At 40.3% G+C, this 18,218-nt stretch overlaps 2 protein-coding genes across 3 annotated transcripts; both read left to right on the top strand.

Annotated features, from left to right (window-relative positions):
* Positions 1-129: 129 nt before the first annotated feature.
* On the top strand, positions 130-2,163 carry LOC118409853. Its single transcript, XM_035811218.1, has 2 exons — positions 130-918; positions 1,324-2,163. The coding sequence occupies exons 1-2, from the start codon at positions 871-873 to the stop codon at positions 1,684-1,686; spliced, it is 411 nt and encodes a 136-aa protein (XP_035667111.1). The 5' UTR covers positions 130-870; the 3' UTR covers positions 1,687-2,163.
* Positions 2,164-4,376: 2,213 nt separating this feature from the next.
* On the top strand, positions 4,377-16,504 carry LOC118409838 (neuroplastin-like). Of its 2 annotated transcripts, XM_035811195.1 has the most exons (11): positions 4,377-4,609; positions 8,884-9,097; positions 9,549-9,682; positions 9,852-9,998; positions 10,548-10,685; positions 11,266-11,413; positions 12,204-12,343; positions 12,485-12,601; positions 13,018-13,108; positions 13,978-13,999; positions 14,340-16,504. In XM_035811195.1, the coding sequence occupies exons 1-10, from the start codon at positions 4,540-4,542 to the stop codon at positions 13,979-13,981; spliced, it is 1,203 nt and encodes a 400-aa protein (XP_035667088.1). In that variant the 5' UTR covers positions 4,377-4,539; the 3' UTR covers positions 13,982-13,999; positions 14,340-16,504. The 2 variants fall into 2 exon arrangements, with proteins under 2 accessions (XP_035667088.1, XP_035667087.1); XM_035811194.1 differs by lacking the exon at positions 13,018-13,108 and having other exon boundaries at positions 4,378-4,609.
* The last annotated feature ends 1,714 nt before the right edge of the window (positions 16,505-18,218 follow it).

Genomic DNA, 18,218 nt, shown 5'->3' with positions numbered 1-18,218 from the left:
ATTAGAGTAGGCGGACGGATGGAGGACGTTTTTTTCTGCAACTTTTTATACAAGACTCGGTAACGGCACACCCAAGTCGTTAACCTATATTCATGCCACCACCACCACACAATACACAAGACAATACAGGACAATACATGAGTGCATAAAATACAACAACATAGAAACAAACAAAAAACTTTAGATTAATTATTTGAATTAAAATATATGAAATGTGGTCAGGTTGATGTTTTTAGATTAATCGTTACTAAAACGTTTGGGATCTTTAAAAAAGGTCTGGACACACAGTAATATTTGAGAATTTTGGGCCATAGACAGAAAAGAAAAAACCTCAAAATAAATATGTTCCTGTTTTTGTTTTTTAATCTAATTTCAAAAATTTTGAAACTTTTCCAGAATGTTCCTGACAATCAGTATTTTCAATGAGCTTTGGTATTTTCGAATTCGGTACTATTGAAATAATGTACCCGTCAATAATTACTCACTTGATTGATATAAATAGCATTTAATCAATAAATTTCTTGAAGATGATTGAAAGGTTTCAACTACTCAAGTTTGAAAATGAAGAATTGAAGCAGCTGTTGCAACCCTTACTATAACATTAATTTGATGAAAGCATATCTGACATCGAAAAATACTATATATCCATTGACTTATCCCAACTAGATTTGATCTATTCAGAACTATTAGGACAAACTATTTTGATTGTCTTCGTTTGTTCTGGAACAGCATTACCAACAATCGTCCCCTTGCTCTTGGCAAACTCACTGTTCGTCGTTCGAACAACACAACTGTGTGGTAACCTAAGTGTGTGAGGACGCTTGCTTAAAGTCACACTGTAAAATATACTGAAAGTATACTATTGATCTCATGATGGCTAGCAAACGAGGACGCGTGGCTGACACCACTCAAGCCGCTGTAAGTAGATGTGTTTCAATTCGAGTCGAATTAGTATTGTTTACTTCAAAAGGGGTAATGTGGGTCATTCCGCAACTTAAAGAGTAAACATCGACCTGTCTTTGCCATGTGTAAATAATAATGGACGCTAGCTTTATACAGGGTATAAATAGATGTTACTAAATGTTTTGAGAAGACTATTTTCCTGCTGATGTCTTGATTCAAGACACTTTCTGACGCCTATCTTTTTAAGCCGTGTGTCAATGATAGGTCTTAAGAACTGCGGGTAAGAACTAATAAGTGTCTTTTGTATTTCGGGAACATTATTTTGTTATTATTTGTGGGTCTAGGGTGACAACAAGACATGGGGCCAATTGACGATGAGAGAGAGATACATCACTTCGCCTTCTTTTTATGTTCAAACAGGTAGGGAAAAAGTCCAAAAGGAAGTGTTTTCGTTTGGGTAGCAGGGAGGACTCATGGCTCCATCCGGCACACTATCCAGACCTAGTGCTACACCAGTCCTACCATCCGAACCCGAGGCTACATCATCCGGACCCGAGGCTACATCATTTGGACCCGAGGTTCACACAGGGCCTGACGCTGAATAACTCCTATCTGCTTGCAAGTTCTCACAATCAGTCCGCAACCTTACCGCCTCACGTTTTCCCTCCATATCTGCCTTCTGAGGAAGGGGAGCCCATGGACTGGGAAAATAGCATCTACACAGAAACCATGGTGTGGCCCGGCAGCCAGCTGGACCATGAAGTACCAATGGAGTGGGACTGAATGGAAGCTTAGTTTGGCTTCTTATGTCTCGCAAACTAGTACTGTTTAGCATGTCCACCGAAATCGTCATGTGACCAAGCAGCCATCTGGACGAGGAGATTCCTTGGAGTGGGACTGAATAGCAAAGGAAGGTCACCGTACAGGTCATACAGGTCTACCAATAGTGGACCAAGACGGAAGAGCTGGCCAAGAAAGAGAAGCCAAATAAGAAACGGAGACTTTGAATTATATTCGCGGCCGCGGCCAATGGGATCCAAGTGTTACACAGACAGTGTAGACGGGAGCTTGCTTGATCACGTGGGCCATTAGTTGAAAGGAATGTTAGTTTTGCCAACGACGTAGATATTGCCGGCCTGACACAGATATATAGCAAATTGGCAGACATCTGTGATATGGCCCGGCAGGGCTGGCCAAGGCCCGATAGGCATGGTTGCTGGAACGAAAAATAAAGCATAAGTATATATCAAGAAATATTTTCTTCACATGTGTGTTTTGTCGACTTTTATATCATACTTTTGGATCCTGCAAACTGTTCGGCCATGACAAGGTTTGAAATGTGACCATAGCGTTGTAATTGCCTAGTCTATGTCTTTGACGTGAAGCCGGTTACACGTAAAGAGAAATGCTGACAAGCGAATAACAATAAGTCACCATAGTACAATTCCTCAATGTAGACCTTTGTATAAATGCATGCTCGCGCGGCGTTAAACAGGCGGAGGAAAAAAACAGATCATGTATTGCTTTTGTAGAAGAGATGATATTTCTTTTCATGGGCTAAAAATTATAATACATACATGTAAACGCGTTTAGGAAAATAACGTTTAGAACAAAATCAACAGACATTCGTTAGCACTACGTTGCTATATGGACTTGGTTAGCAAATAGTGATGGATGGGTCAGTTGATTGGACATCAGTATCGTGTACTAATAACGGTAAAGCTTTATCTGTATGTGTGTGGATGGTGTTCCGCACCAGGGACAGGATTGCATGTGTATGAATGGTGTTCAGCACCAGGGACAGGATTGCATATGTGTGAATAGTGTTCAGCACCAGGGACAGGATTGCATGTGTGTGAATGGTGTTCAACACGGGCAGGCTTATATGTGTGTTAATAGCGGTCAGCACCAGCGGCACAGGCCAGGTAAAGGTATCTGCTGTGATTGAAAATCCTGCGCAACAAACTAAGAAATACGGGGACACAATATATAGCTAATGTATTTATTAGTGGTAGTATTGTTCAATCGTTACATCCATGTTAAATCTATCTATTAGTGGTTAAACAGACCGCTATTCATCTATGCATAATATACATACATTTTTGGTGTTGACTTACTGTTTCTTGATTAGATTCTATCCATTCAGAACTAGCACAACCTTTTTGTGGGTTTACGAGGCTATCTTAATCATCTCAAGATTTTCTAACGTTACATCGTTTTGGAACAGTATTACCAATAATCGTTCCCTTGCTCTTGGTAACTCCATTGTAGTTCGATAAAGGGGGCACACCCCAGTTTATTTCGAATTTCAATTGGAGGCTGCACACCTTCAAGTATAGCGACCATCTCCTCTAGGGAATTAGCCTGAAGCATGATAACTGTATGGGGTGAGAGAGTATTTCTTCGCCTACAAGACCAACTGACTTCTAATCCTTTAACAGTCTCTAATTTAGAAAAAATGAGAGAGAAATCACATTATTTTGATGCAGAAAATAATGCACACAGTTGGGCATTTTCACATTGAATAAAACCCATCAAAAATATTTTTCCGACAAACAGAACTGATACTGTCAGAAAGAGAAAAACCTTGCGAGTAATCGAGCCAATTATAAAGAAAATTCTAGTCCTACAGTTTTTTAATCACCCACTGCGCTAGGCATTGTAACTTCGCTTACACAACACCTCAGAGGTCAATCTGGGTCACGGAACCGGTTTACACTCAAGGCGTAAATGAGGCTCTGACTAAAACACAATTTGCGCCCAAAACACACCATTCCCTACGCTTTTCAACCGTGAGCTGAACTGAAGCGCTTAATGTCATTTCGCAGTAAATAATGAGAAATGTAAAGAAACACACTATTACATATCCCTCGGAAGCCCTTCGTCACTTTTTTGTCGCGCACTACCACGCACCATAAACACACCTGTATTCTGTTTGGTGACTTAAGTGTATCAGGACGTTTACTTAAAGTCTCATTGTAAAATATTTTCTTATTGTCTCATGATGGCTAGGTAAACGAGGACGCGTGGCTGACATGAAGTCCTCCGCTCGTTTGGTCCTGACTTGAGAATAGATGTGGAGACGTAGTAGCCGCCGGAGGTCCCGAGAGGTCACCTGTCCTTTCGTCTGACGGCGACGACTCGCATGTTGTGCGCCAGTTCTAACGGTATGGCCAAAGCAGCTGCTGTTACGGTGGTTCTGCTTGTCAGTCACTGTGTAAGGTATCTCCAGAGCTATCTAACGTTAACGTCCCGTCAACTCTTTTTCGAGTTATTTCCATCCAAAGGGGTGATACAACTACGCGGGGGCGAAAAAATTACAGCAGAATCATTAGGAATTTTTGCTATCGGACATTTACTACACTGTTAGGCTAGCCCTTAAGGCGTCGCCAAAAATATAATAAACAGAAGCACTAGTAGGTCAAAAGTCAACGTATGTTTGGAATATGACGTCATCAGAAAAGTGCGCATGCGTCCTCTGTTATACAGCATCACGGTCACGTGACCTACGGCTCGTCTGGTCGTTCGATTTTGGCGATTTGTTCGCGTATTTATCACGAAATTCGAGCCTTTTCTACCAAATCAGGCGCATAATTCACATATTTTGTGGACAAGGCGACTATAGAGAGGAGTACAATGAAGTCAAAACTGCTTATCAGCCTTTTATTGGTGGCTTTTGTAGCATCTTGCAGAGCCCAGAATCAAGGTAAGTGTTTTGGGGAGGGCATCGGGAAGAACAGTGACCAGCACCATGAGACAGTTGATTTGTTATTCCGCCTGCGTGGGAATTGTGTATAATTCCTGTAAGACAGCATCATATGCATCAGATCATATTCACACTTAATTTGTGTACACGCAGTTTAATCTTTTGAATCTTGAGTTGGAGCCGTTTGAAATTGCGCCAGCTACCCACTTGATGAAAAGGGGAGGGGCATACAACCTTGAACATCACGTCCGCAAAATTACATGTCACCCGAATGCTTCATAACTCATTTTACTATTTCGAACCTTGAAACCAAACAGTTCTCCGCCTTCCAAAATGAATTAGAAATCTAACTTTCATTTATCAATTTTGTGATAAGCACCCCACCCAACGTTATCTCAGCAGATGCGTCATGCTGACATGGTTCTTACAACGGCATGCGAACCATGATACTGGTACATGCATTTTACTATACCTGTACGTTCAGTGTAGCGAATCAATATGGGAATTGCGTAATCATGAGTGAAATGTTTGGTTGCATCATAAAGAAAGGGTACAGGAATACAAAATAAGACAATCTTACATTCGTTTTGACAAACATCGGCCAAAATAATATTTCAATGGTCACATAGTAGTATTAGTACATATCATTATGTCATAACCTGTGATGCGAAAACGTTTGATACGGGTGTTCCGGACCGGGTGATCGTGCGATCCGACCCGCGGTCGGGCTGGTACCTCGGGTGATATGGAATACACTGTGTTGTATTCTATATTTATCAAGGTTCAAAATTATAAACCTGTTCTGGATCTGGATGTATACTGGGGTCAACCTCCCAGTACACATGTCAGATACAGGATATTCAAATGAGATTTGCATAGTCACTCATTTTTCATGCTAAATGTTTCGAACTGTGAAAGAAATTTTAAAGGATGTACATATATACTGGTGTTATTGTGAATTTGTGATTGTCAATTTTTATCACAATTTATTTATTTTATTTATTTATTGATCTTTAGGGTAGTCCCTTCAGTTAACGTAGTAACAATCCCTGACCACTCCTGTCAACAGGCCATTTTGGGACTCGCTTTGGAGATAGAAATAAGAACCCTAAAGACAATGTTCTCTTCATTAAAATGATGTTTATGTCCTATCCATGTGGACATTGTTGTGTATCATTGAATTTGGGGATTGAATATCAATAAACAAAGCGGTATTTGTCTGCAATGTTTTAAAGATTCTGTGAAAAAATTTGGAGCTCAAAATATATAGGTATTTAGTCCGGTGTATCATTCTCGTATGATGCCATGTTATCTTTGTAAGTTGTACATGCACACCATTGCAGGGTGTATGTACCTGTATTGAGATCAGGGACAAGGTTAAGCTACTTAGTTAAGGGTCCAGATTTAGATCATTGAAAACAGGACACAGGTGGCACTAGTATGTATCTCTGCTGTTGCAGCCTTGTTAAGATTTTGAAAGTGAAACTGTTCATCTTTTTGTCACTCTGTATCCTGTCAAGATGGAAAAAACAGGCAGCATTTAGATGTCACCAAATAACCCATAATGTGATTTTGTTGTGGTGGTTCATTCTGCAGTAAGCAGGGTACATTCTTGAGTAAAGTCTAAACATCCAGCGATAAGGGAGTTAATCCATGAACTGTGCATGGTGCTTCCGTTTTAGATACTATTTATGTCAATGGGAACATTACTACATTACTACAAGGAAATTTGCACAGTATTTAGACCACTGTCAAACAGGCGAGATAAAGTGATCCAGTGAGACAAGCCAAACCATAACCAGGAAATATGGATTACCCTATAAGGCACATGCATGAATCTTCACCATGTGATTACATTCCATACCAATTACTTTGGTTGTCATGTCACCTCATTAAAAGCCAGCATCTGTACTTCTCTTGGGAATAACTAACCTTTACTTTAGGTCACTCCACCACAATTACCCTTTTCACTTACAAAGCAATGCAAGATGTCAAAGCTTGTGGTCTCTTCACTGTCCTGGATTTATGCTGATGGCTTTCAGTTCCTGTGTTGATATGGTTCCAGTTTTCTCGACCCTCAGTTTTAGGTTATGTGCCCCCCTGTCCTTGTTATGATAAGTGTGGAAGACAGTACATCATGTTGACGTCCCACATTTAGAATTAATATTATAGTAATTGCTTGGCTGTCAGATTTTATTGAAGTGTCACAGTTGGTCACCGATCCATGACATGAATCTAAACATGGGAGGTATGCTTCAAGGTAACCTTCCTTTAGCAACTAGTAATATGTGTCCCTTGACCTGGTTTATCTTGAAATGGAGATCTCCCTTGAGAAATCTTTCACATATTTGCATGACTGCATGTACATATTGTAATATGTTTAATAAAATCCCAGGTTAATGAGGAAAAATTTATGAAGGTGTGGCTCCTTTCATTTTTCAGTGGCGGCGGCACCGGCGGGGGCAGGGGGGGCGGCTGCCCCCCCGGAAAATATGTTGGGGGGGCGTCGCCCCCCCACAAAATCAAACTGAAACCTTGTGTATTTTTTTGATGATGGAAATTTCATAAAATCAAGCTAGTCTAACAGCAAAATTTACCCCTGAAAATGCAAGAAATGGCGTTTCAGAGAGTCCCGATTTCAAAATTTCGCAAGACCTCCCTTGTGACGGCTGCGTCTTCGGCGCAGGACAATATGTTGCGGGAGCGTTGCTCTGAAAAATCTTTTAAACCAATAGAAATTGTACTATCGTACTTAGCTTAGTTTACAAGCAGAATGTGCCACTGAAGTGCAGTTCGGAAATGACGTTTCAGACGGTCAAGATTTTAAAAATTTTCTCCGGACCTCCCTAGCGATGACTTGCGCCTCGGGCGCTCACAACGGCATGGTGAAAATTTGTGCGTGGTAGCTTAGGTCATCGCCCTCAAACATCTTTTTCTTTGACAAAAATGGCATAAGATTTAGCATAGTCTGCAAGCAAAATTTGTCCCTCAAAATACAGAAAATTTCGTTTCAGAGGGTGCAGATTTAAAAATTTCCCAAGACCAACCTTGGGACAGCTCGCACCTTCGGCACTCGAAATTGTGAAAATATTTTGGGGGCATCGCCCTCGCTAAAACCATGTGTCTTTCTAACAGAATTGCCATGAAACTTAGCTTAGTCTGGCAGCAAAATTTACCCGTCAAAACGCAGGAAATGCTGTTTTAGAGGGTCTAGATTTCAAATTTTCCCGGGGGAGCATGCCCCCGGACACCCCTAGGGTGGTCGCGCCTCCGGCGCGATGGGTAGCGCCTTCGGCGCTACTTAAGCGTGTGCCACAAAATTCTGTCAGTAAAAGTTCGCCCCCCCAGACGAAATTTCCTGCCGCCGCCTCCGTTTTTTATGCCAGTTTAATAGAATGGCTCTTTATACTAAGAACCCAGTGACCTCAAAACAGCAGAAATATTGGACTGCGGTAGGATATGAACCATTGACACTGGGAAGCACCCAACTCTGTCTGACTAGTATGGTTGGTTTTTCAACTTGCTTGTGATGTGGCTCTCTTCAAGTTCAAGTTCAAACACAGACACTTAGTTCAGAACCTCCATTTTTTTAAACGTCCTATCCGAGGGAGGTCCCTAACCAAAGCTAGGTACTCATGTACACTTGTGAAGGGATATCTTTAGGGATAATTGATGTTGTCTCTTTGCATGTCCTTGGGCTGGGACAGTATGCCATTATCTATTTGTGAACCTGTGTCTGGCACAATAAGGAAAGGGCAGATTTGTTTTACTAAACATAGTCCCGGACTCCCAGTTACACTTATATGGCAGCTCCACAATAAAGTGATAGGCAGTATACCATGGTAGATTATCAGAAAACTGTTACTTAAATAAGTGCATAGTATATGTGTTACTGTTTCCACATCATTGAACCATAACACCCAGCAGTGATGAAATATCTGAAATGAACGCCTTTTTTTTATTCATCATCATAATTGGACAGTTGACCATAGTTCTTATAATCTTTTTACTGCTTTTGGCTTGTCTGTGTGTGTAGGGTATGTACATTTGTATGTATGTGTGTGTGTGTGTGTGTGTGTGTGTGTGTGTGTGTGTGTGTGTACATGTGTATATGCTTCAGGAAGTACCTATTCTCATTGCAAAATTGACATAAGAGTACATTCTTCGGGCTGATATTGTTGTCTGTGGGACTAGTAATGCTGCAAAGTAATATAGGTAGAGGGCTGAAGTGTGCTTTCTCTAATTGTCCTTTTCTCCCATTATTTTTTTTCCAGTTGAGTTCACCATGGAGCCACAGGGTACCACTTCATTTGAGGATGGCAGTGTGCAGTTTTCCTGTGAGGCCCAGAAAACTGGTGGTGATGACGACGTGGAGATTGTGTGGGTGAGGTCATCAGGCGGATCTGTGGGGCCTATAAATGACGGGTCTGACAGCCGCTTCACTTTTGCAACTGTCACCACTACTGGGGCTGCAAAAAGTAATTTCAGGTAAGTCTGTTAATTCGATTTGTATCTATGTACATCCACGGCTGTGTCGAGCTTTAAATTCTTTCAGTCCCACTCATTGTTTGGGATTCCATGTTGTTACTTTTTGTTGTTAAATCTATCATGTTATGCTTGCAAAAATACATTTTCATCAATTTCATGTCATGGAGTTCAAATTTTTCAGACAGAAATTTTTGTCCACCCAACAAGCACATTTCTGTCCCGGGACAGAGAGATGGGTCGTGGAGATATACTGGCTGCAAGTTTTTGTTTAAAGCTAGGCTTATAACTGCAACCTCTTATAGTTGTTATGTTAGATAATTTGTAATTCCAACTGCGCCTAAAGATGGTGTTAAACTTATACTGGTTTGTTTTGCCAAATGCAAAATTTAACACCTGAAGTGAAAGATATATATCATATTGGTATTCATGACATGTCCATCCTCTCCTGCAGCATTGATGACTTGGTGGTTGGTGACACTGGCCAGTACAAGTGTTATGCATCAAATGACCCCACCCGTGGCAGTAACCCAACGACAGAGCCTACAAAATGGATTTCAGCACAAGCAAATCTCAATATCCTGGCAAGTAAGTCTTCACAAGCACGATTACCTTCATTTTTCTTGAGATGTCTCTCCCAGTTGTGAATCGGTCAAAATCACCTGTATCAAACACTATCATCAAGGCCCATGAAGTGTTAGTTAATGTACTTTTTTGGTATAGACAGCTTCATGCATTACTTCATCTGCTTCCCCAGAGGTCCTCATCAACCAGACAGCTGATACAAACCTGACAAAGATAGGACCCCTGGAGCTGGGCTGTGAGGTCAGCAACCCCGGGAGCGACTTGACAGTGACCAGCGTTGCTTGGACAAGGAATGGAGTTGCTGTGAAGGATGATGGCAGTAAGTGGTTCTGATAAGATGTCCAAGAGTTATGAATCTGTATTTGTATTTGGTGGTATAACCGCCCCATGGCATGACACAACAGCATCATACCTGGAGGTCTTTACCCAACGTTATGCATTTACCTGAAGATGACATGTTGATATTCACACCAGTCACTGAGTCTGAGGTGGTTGCAGCTGTGCTGTGAAAATGTTTGAATAATTTATGGTGTCACAAAGATATAGCAGAAAAGAACAATGACTATATCTCAAACATAAGATGTGTGTAACTGCTGTAATAGACAATTTGTGTCCTATAAAATTGGTTCAGAAGATGTGTCGGTGTTTGTGATAATACTGCATGTATTAAACATGATTGACATAGTGACATTTATATACAGCAATTACGTTTAACTTTTACATGATGTTCACTGCTTCTTCCAGTTCATTCCAGTGACTCTGAAGAAAAGTGACAGATGTCACCAGAATGTCCAATGAGATTAAACTGTTAGATAATGTATGTATGTCTCTGTGACAGTGGTAAATTTCTTTTGTTTTGCCTTCATAGGCACTGCACAGCCCAACTACTATCTCAAGATCAGGTTAGCGAGTGGGACCGATGGTGGAGTGTACACCTGCACTGTGACCTTCACTGTGACCAGTACCGGAGCCACTGTCACCGACAGCAGAGACATCACCGTGTATGGTAAGCTATTGACACCGTGTGGCCCAAACCAATTCCTTTATTCCCAAGCGTGTCTTACATGTATGACTCTCTTCACCCATGTGGAAAAATGGATTCAATGAAAAAAATGAATGCATGCATCTCTGAAAATGCTGATTGTAGACAATCATGAATTCAAAGCACATTTATGTCCATTGTAACTGATGTTACTGATGTTACAACCATGTTGAGTGATTGCATGAAGCCCCTCCTTGCTGAGGTGGTAATGATTTGCTTGAGTATAAAAAAACAGGGTTAGTGATCATGGTTTTCTGAGTTGAGTGCACTATCTCAGCTTACCAGAAGCCAGACTGTACATAGGCTATACTTGACTATAACTTTTCCTGCATACTTGCTTCAGTGCCTAGGCCAGCAGCTGGTCCCTTCTCCTCTGTGTTAGATTCTTCCATGCACAGTCCAGAGCCTCAGGCTTTGCTACTGTCTTTTTTCTTTCATTCTTTCATGATTTGGTGTTTCCATGTCTTCAGTAGGGTCTGGGGTTGCGAAACTCCTGGTGAAATGTGATGTCCCTATGCTAATATAACTCTTCCTGTGTCCATAGCGGCCCCAAGGATCACCTCCCATTTCAGGAAGTCCGTGAAGTACCAGGAAGGTGAAACAGTGACTCTGAAGTGCACTGCTGAAGGCTACCCCACTCCAACTGTCAAGTGGATCAAGGATGACGAAGAACTGGCCAACATGAGCTCCAGGTTAGGTCTCATGGGAGGCATAAAAATCATGTAGTTTGTCCCGGTACTTGCTCTATGTGCATGGTCAAGTGTTTATTGACCATGCTCCTGGTCTTAGTGCATACTCATTGGAAAGGGGTCCAGGAACAGTAAAGCTATGCAGCATAATCCATTGCTGTCTTCCTAGTGAATCAAAATGTTCCAAGACAATGTTACTCAAAAACCTGTACGTGACAACTTGATGTTTTAGATATGTCATTCAGGCCAATATGCATGCACAATGATGATGATGATGATGATGTGCTGTACATGTGTGCTGCAGTTATAATTGTAGTGTCCCAATGGGGTCACGGTGGCACTGTGGTTAGGGTTGTTGTCTCAGAACAGGGAGGTGCTGAGTTTGAATCCCTGGTAGGTCTTGATGTTAAACCCTAGCTTGGGAAAGGCCTAGTACCTAGCACCTAGCTTTGGCTAAGGGCTGTAAATGGAGGTCCCATGTTGGAGGAGAGCCACACAAGAAGCATGTTAAAGAACCCTCCATTCTTATTCAAAGCTGTATCAGGTTTACACAAAGCTGGTGTTGTATACCATGAGGAGGTTAAACAAAGTAACAAACCCATTACATGTATACTTATCATAAAGACTGTGTTGTGATGACCAAGTGTGCTTGGTTGAAGATGCATGTGGTGTCGAGTGCAGTTGCCCTGAGATTCTACCCAAAGTCCCGTCATTCATCTATTCAATACACAGCTGCTTAGTCTTCATTATGTTATCATTTTACAATGTACATCTTTGTTCATCATGCCTGCAGAATGAGCTATTTCATGGATGATGATGGTGCAGCAAACCTTGTAATCACCAACTTAGAGATGGGGGACAGGGCAACCTACACTTGCAGTGCTGAAAACAGCATTGGTGCTACTACCTTGGATGTTCTGCTGAGGGTAAAAGGTATGTCAATCACTCTTATTCCTTTTGTATTGTGTATTTTGTAGCATATAGTGGCAAACTGCTTTATTGCCAGATTGTGTATGTTGAAAGTGTGGGGAATTTGACTGAAGTCAAATGTAGCATTTTGTGTTTGTGTTACAGACCGCCTGGCAGCTTTGTGGCCCTTCCTAGGCATTCTGGCTGAGGTTGTCATCCTGGTGGCCATTATCTTCTACTTCGAGAAAAGGAAGTCTGACTCAGATGACACAGCTGACGATGGTAAGGAGAAGACTTGGTTTATAAGACCTAGATACTATTTACATAAGATTCTTGTTCTTTACTCCTCCACAATTACTTTCTTGGCTTAAAGATACTGCCTCTCTTGTCATATATCATGTTCTTTTCTCTTGTTTCTTTTGTGTACAGTAGTGTTTCTTTGTCTTTTTCCTTATTTATTGTTATGCTTCTCCAAGTGAACCCCAAAGGTGACAGGGAGTACAGAAGGATATATGGCACAAGGTGACATGATACAAACACCTGGCATATGTGCATATGTTAAATGTGCCAAAACATTGTGGCTTTGGGATGTTAAAAAGTTTGAGTCTATATTTGTACTGTCTACCGTGGGGTTTGCTTTGACTTGGAACATTTCATATACAACTATTCTGTTCTATTATCGTTTTCTACATGGTCAGCTCCCCTGGGTGCCCCTGCGTCCCGCAGTAGTAGAGATAGACCAGAAAATAAGGAAAGCACTGGTCTCACATCTCGTTTTCCTTGGTCAAGGTGATGTCTTCTTTCAGCATGCTGTCACATACACATTTCTGCCTGCTGGAGATGGACTGATTGCAGTTCTCATACATACATACACCATCTCTTATTAGAATAGCATATACATTCCCTAAATGTCCTAATCTGTAAACTGGCTCCACTTTTCTTTGCATTGTTTTAAGTTTACTTAAATTTTGAATAGTAATTGCTCTCAAATACTAGTTGATTAAGCAGTTTTACTAATGTTCTGCTGCCTAAGTTGTGTATTGACTATTTGACTAAGGAAATATGACATATTACTGGTTTGCTTTAACACTTACCAATACAGCCAGAAGTCAGTTTTTTTATGTTACCATACACTGGTAGGAAAGAAGTACAATTCTTTTTGATTTTACCATAGACTGGTAGGGAAAAAAAGTACAAGGTTTTTGATATCACCATAGACTGGTAGGAAAGAGGCACAAAGGTAGCTTGGTACTTATATCTTCTTCAACTGATCCACTATTGATGTTTTTCTGTGCAAGCAACAGCAAAAACCATCCACTGTTCATGTTCATCTTCTGTATGCATTTCTAGTTGTCGGCTTCTGTCTATTCTCACTACCTACATTTGTATGAACAGACTTATGAATTGCATGTGTATGATTTGAATGTAATGTACATACATGTTATGAGGTACACATCAGTAGCCTAGTAGATAATGTGTGCTGCAGATGTTGATGTACATAGTTGAAATGAAACTGATGATTTTTAACATACTAGTAGTTTTCTAATGTATTTTCAAATTAGTGATGCATGCCACGGTTTAAATGTACTGTTGGTTGCTATAGAGACAAATGCAGCATTGAGCAATCCTGATTTTCTATTTGTCTTTTTCATTTACAGATGATGATGATGATGCTCCTGTGTAAGTACATCTCATGTTTGTTTCTTTCATTTGCACACACTTGATATGAAGGACTATGTTCAATATTGAGGAAAACATCAATAATTTTTTTCCAACCTTTATTCAACCTTGAAAAATCTCATTTGCCTTGTCTTTCATGGGTACAAGGTATTCCAGAAAGAGAGCAGTGTTTAACTGAAGGAAGTATAGCTCAAGACTTGGACCTACAATAGCTGAAACAATATGATGGTTATGAGTGAGGATGTTGTATGTTTTTCCAGTTATAATTTGCATCAAGTTTCTATGTAGATGTTTTAAATGATTTAATCAGATGAGACTCACAGTTTTTTCTTCCTTACAGTAAGAAGAAGTCCAACAGTGCTACCAATGAGAAGGGCGTGGAGAAGGATGAGAGTGATGTGCGACTACGTAACGTTAATGCATAGTGGGCTCTCTTTGCACTCCTTAGTAGTGGGTGGAATAAGGTCCTCAACAATGTTGCTAGAATTATGTGGCAGTCGAACATTAAAGTTCCAAGCTGATTTTTTTAGACTTTCTTTTTGCTAAAATTGGTCTTCTTGATGAGCAATAAGACGCTTACAGGTCAAGTAATGAATTTTGAAGCGATGAAAGTTTTTTTTTTGTAGATTTTAGGCCACACAAATCAAACATTTTAGTGATTTCCCCTCATTCCAAATTTTGGCTAGAGAGAAATGTACACCTGGATATGCATGGGAGTGGATGAAAAGGGCAATAGGGTCCTAGAAATTTAACTGCAAAACAAGGCCAGTACTGTAAGTAACCTACAGAACAGTTTGACCACAGGGTACAGTCATTTCCCCAAAAGAGGTGTTTTAAGATAAGTTTTTATGTTTTCACCCCATTGCTATATATTTTTGTGTTCGTGTAAAATTCTGAGAAATAAGGTACATTTGCTGGTCCTTGCTTTTCAACATGTGTATTTTGATGAAACAGAACCACAATCTTCAAGTTGAATGCAAATATACATCTTGTGCCCTTCCTCTAGGAGGCACAGGAATGTGATGTTGTAAAATGTTCCACATATTGGTGTGAAGGTTGATTCAGCCATTTGCAAGAGGTGGCTCTGCTGCAGAAAATTTAAGTGGCACATTCTTGCCTCCAGCAGACACGGAAGCTTTCAATGGTGACATGTATGTCAAAGTGCAGGACTACACTGTATTTTACTCCACATGCTACTGAAAGATGTTCATAGGTTAATGAGCATACTGAGAAACAAAATGTTTTAGGATATAGTGTTGTATTCACTGGCTCAGACCGAAGCTTGTAGAAAAATATTCTCATCGTATTGTATCTACCTGTTGTGTGAGATGTGTTGTTTGCGTGTCTTTTGACAGTGAAAATGTGACTGAACAAATGTTTCTGTTGTATGATAGTTCTATGGTGCCCTGGGACTTCAGATGTGTATATAATCTTTATATGTACATGTGCTTACTAGATGCAATTTGTAAAGGCAAATGTTTAACCATGATATTTAACTGTATGTTCTCATTTACTTGCAAAATTTGACATCAGATATTTGTATGCAGTTCCACTTACAACCAACACCAACAGGCATGTAACAATGTATAGTAAATATACCCTTTGTCAATGTAGTACGGCCATGTTGATTTGACTATATAGATGACATCCACGAACACATCAAGTTTCGGCCATTTCCAAAACGTTTTCAACCATGCTCTAAATCGGTAAATCATACAAAGCAGCTTCCAAAGAAGCAAATATATGCCATATGATGAAAATGTCAATTCCAAGTTCAAATAAGATGTAAAAAAACAAAAATTACTCTTTTTGATATTCCATATTCTGTGTGTTTGGGCATTTGTTCAACGGACATGAATACTTCAATTTCATAATTTTTTGGGGCCGAACTTTTTTTTAATTCACACACTTCAGTATTGGGATTCCCAGGGGAGTTATCATCCATATAATCACATCAATGTGGCCTAATCTAGTCTTGATGATTGGCTACAGAAATGACATATTGTAAACTAGGGTTGTTTGTATCAGTACATGTGATAAGAAAGTACGTAGCTTGTAGTTTTCAGTCAATCAATGTCACATCGCTGTTTGCTGATCCTGCAGTAGTTTACCTAGTGTGGGGGATGTATACTGTGTTGAACTGTTTCTTTAACAGAAGTACATTTACAACTAACAGTGTGTTGTGACTGTGTAGGTCATATCAGGCCAAGAATCTCTTCAATATAACTTGCAATGTTGGTTCAGGTAGTGTCTTATGTAGTACCTTTGAAACGTACTGTAGTAAGTAGTGATTGTGCACCTCATCCTGTACATCCAGTAGAAATGCTAGCTACAGTTCAAAAGCTGCTCCTTTTTGTCATGGAATTCTTTCAGTGGAAAGGAAGAAAGCTGTAAGGTGATAGGATGATCACATGACACATTTGTGCATGTGAGGTGGTGCTTCAGTTTATACACACATATAATTCAGATGGGATTAAAGTATTCAGGTGGATACTAGTCCATGGTTAATTTGTTGAGTTTTATATTGCAAATTTAGTGTAATTTGAACCACTTGATCTTATATCATTCAATGCTTCAGTCAGTAGACCCTTTTCAAACTGTCATTGCCAAATATTCTCTCGTGAGAGCACAAGCAGTGCATTAGGCACGTACAAGGTCTATGTGGTATTAGACTTTCAGTACACTCGTTCTCATTGAAATGTCGAAAATGGCATTTTTTTTGGTCGAAAAATAAATTGGCTTTATTTTTAGTGAAAACTACGTGGTTGCTTAGGAAAAATCCTCTTTTAACCATAGCCAGAAAATGGCAACTTATTATTTTCGGTCCTATTGGTAATGCATTACAGGGCAGGTAACAAACGTTACCGGTAACGTTTGTTACAACAGTAGACTTTACCCTGTTTTCTTCGAAAGGAAGCACCTTATTGACGACATCATTTAGGTATAAGTGGACATCCCTAGGGGCATTTGAAAAGTGGGCAGCTTTTTTACACCAGGTTAAGTAGAAAGCTTAGAGAGCATCGAACAATGGTAACGTTTGTTACAGTCATTTCTGTACAACATTTTGTTAAGCAAGATGGGATATAAATGAGTCGACAAACATTTATTGTTCCTTTAGAAAGCCAGAAAAACTACAGCGTCACAAAAACGGTCATTTCTAGTCTTATGCGTGGATGATATAACCATGGCAACCATCGTCCTCGTGGTGGTAACGTTTGTTACAGAATCTGGCGACAGGCATAAACCACCTCACAGCCTTCAAGATCAGTGACAGTAGCGATCTGTCGTGATCGGCAAAGGGCCTGGGTAGCAGGTTTTACCTGCCGAACAATCATTCTGGGAACTGTATTGTTACATTTTTGGCTACTATAGTTGGCTACCGATACGAATGTTGTTGCACATTTTTTGTAAAACATTACAGGGGTTGTGGAAAAAGGAAGGAACCAGTGATGTTGTCTATAATTTGCGACAGCATTTCGACATTTAAATGAGAACGAGCCAGTAGCATTGGTGTGTGTGCCAGTGGGAACAAGATAACTCCAGAACGGCTGGGTGGATTGGTTTCATACTTGGTGCGTTGGTAGGGTGTGTTGAAAGCTGGAAATGATTAGATTTTGATTCCCCTCGTGGCTTCCCTTGGTACTGCAGAGTAACTTCCGGATTTGCTATCATGTTCTGAACAAGCTATGGTCACGATTTTTGGGAGTTAGTAATTTCTCGCACCTGTCCCAACACTTCATCACTGAGGTAGACTACTGGGTAAGGGGAGAATACTTGCCAGGGGAATTGGCCAAAATAAGATGAAATTTTAAGTTTGGGGGATTGGCTCTCTGGTAAATTATTGCCTTTGCCAAGGTTTTCAGCTGTGCCATGATGGAGCATCTGTGGTGTGGGTGTAGATGTAGGTCAACAGCATAACTGGATAGATTTTCATATTTGCTATTTGTACACAGAGAAGACAACAACTTGCTGAATGTCCAGTTTTCTAAGGTCATGTTCATCATACATAAAAATGATCTTCCAAGCATTGTCCACCAGTAATACAACACAACATTGTAAGACAGCGGAAGGCAGAGAAACTTAGGGTGGAATATCACCATATCCATGACATAGAGGATGGCCCTATTATATGAAGAGCACACTGAACAACTGATAACAGGGCATCCGGGTGGAAAACACCTTATATATATCCTCAAGTCAGGATAGCTCTCTTGGCATC

The sequence above is a fragment of the Branchiostoma floridae genome, chromosome 2, assembly GCF_000003815.2.
Source record: "Branchiostoma floridae strain S238N-H82 chromosome 2, Bfl_VNyyK, whole genome shotgun sequence".
Classification (NCBI taxonomy): Eukaryota; Metazoa; Chordata; class Leptocardii; order Amphioxiformes; family Branchiostomatidae; genus Branchiostoma; species Branchiostoma floridae.
The sequence above is the reverse complement of the archived record's forward strand: the minus strand, read 5'-3'. Positions and strand labels throughout refer to the sequence as shown.